At 43.8% G+C, this 1,357-nt stretch overlaps 1 protein-coding gene across 1 annotated transcript in view; it reads left to right on the forward strand.

The window, feature by feature from the left end:
* Positions 1–1,357, forward strand: part of KALRN (kalirin, RhoGEF kinase) — a 583,131-nt gene that overhangs the window by 320,827 nt on the left and 260,947 nt on the right. Inside the window, exon 19 of the mRNA XM_012639639.1 lies at positions 927–1,041. Within this exon, the coding sequence (XP_012495093.1) occupies positions 927–1,041 (115 nt within the window). The remainder of the gene's footprint in view (positions 1–926; positions 1,042–1,357) is intronic.

Genomic DNA, 1,357 nt, shown 5'->3' on the forward strand with positions numbered 1-1,357 from the left:
ATATGATTTTAATTACATAATTTGTAGGATCAGAGGCTAAGTGTAAGAAGGTTTTAAAATTTAATAATTCATCTAGAGATAAATTAATTCTGAAAACTATGCATTAAAAACTTGCATGCCAGCATGTATTACTTCACAACCAGAAAAAAACTGCTTTTTAGAGAAATCCAGAAAGTATGTGGCTTTGAGAGAAACTAGAAAGACTCTGTCAATAGTCCTGGCTTCTAGATCTGAGTTACTCCCCGACTCCTGCCCCTCCTGGGCCTCAGTCTTGTCCACTGGTACAGCAAGGAGAATGAGACCTACCCTCTACCACCTGGTATAACAAGGGCTGGTATAACAGCTCAGTCCTTTATGCAGATCAGTATTTCCCAGCAATAAGATGCTTGTTAGTGTTATTTAGGTAAGGGAGACTTGATGGACAAATGAGTTTGAAAAATGATGGTAATTCCCATTTAGATTTGGAATGTATAGTTAATAGATGTTTACCTGATTTACATGCTCAAGTCTAAATCACACTAATGTTATAGTGGGTTTGTGTTCCCTGGGCTTACACCAGTGGTCCTGTAAGAGGCATTCTGGTGGCAGAGGGAAACCAGCCTGAGAGTGAATCTTAGTAATATACTTCAGCATACAGGTAGTTGAGGGATGGCTGATTTCTGATTTTTATCTGTGACAGAAAAGGGAAGGAGGCATAGGGAATGGTTCTTCACTTGACAAAAGGAAGGCTCACAAGGGTGAGCCTCCTAAGTTGGAGGTCACATCCATGACCTCCAGAGCTCTTCTCCTTCTGGATTCCTCCAGAATGCTCATCACCATCCACTGTTCGAGCCTCCTACAAAGTGGAAGGAGGGCACCCCTTCTCCAGTGTCTTGGATTCCATACACCTGCCGGGGCTAGGGACCTCACACCTTTGTCTCTCTCAGGCCTGCACCCTCGCACGGCGGAATGCTGAGGTGTTTCTCAAGTACATCCACAGGAACAACGTCAGCATGCCCAGTGTCGCCAGCCATACTCGGGGACCTGAGCAACAAGTGAAAGGTCAGTGAGAACCTGCTGGGCCACAAGACACTCCAGCAACATGGACTGGAGGCCTGCCCCTCCCTATAATGCACTGCATACCTAGTCTCCATGCAATCTCAACTCCCCCAATGCTTCTCCTTACAGAAGAAAGAGTGTGATGTGAGGTGGTGTGGGCAGTAGTGATTCATGGTCAATTTTTTAACATGCATCAAGATCTGGAATGGAAAAACGAGGGCACAATTTTCCCAAGCTTTTTCATTTATCTTAGAGTCTAGGGCAGCACTGCCTAATAGAATTTTCTGAAATAATTGAAATTGCCTATATCTATAATATA

This window comes from Propithecus coquereli, unplaced genomic scaffold, assembly GCF_000956105.1.
Source record: "Propithecus coquereli isolate 6110/MARCELLA unplaced genomic scaffold, Pcoq_1.0 Scaffold10, whole genome shotgun sequence".
Lineage (NCBI taxonomy): Eukaryota > Metazoa > Chordata > Mammalia > Primates > Indriidae > Propithecus > Propithecus coquereli.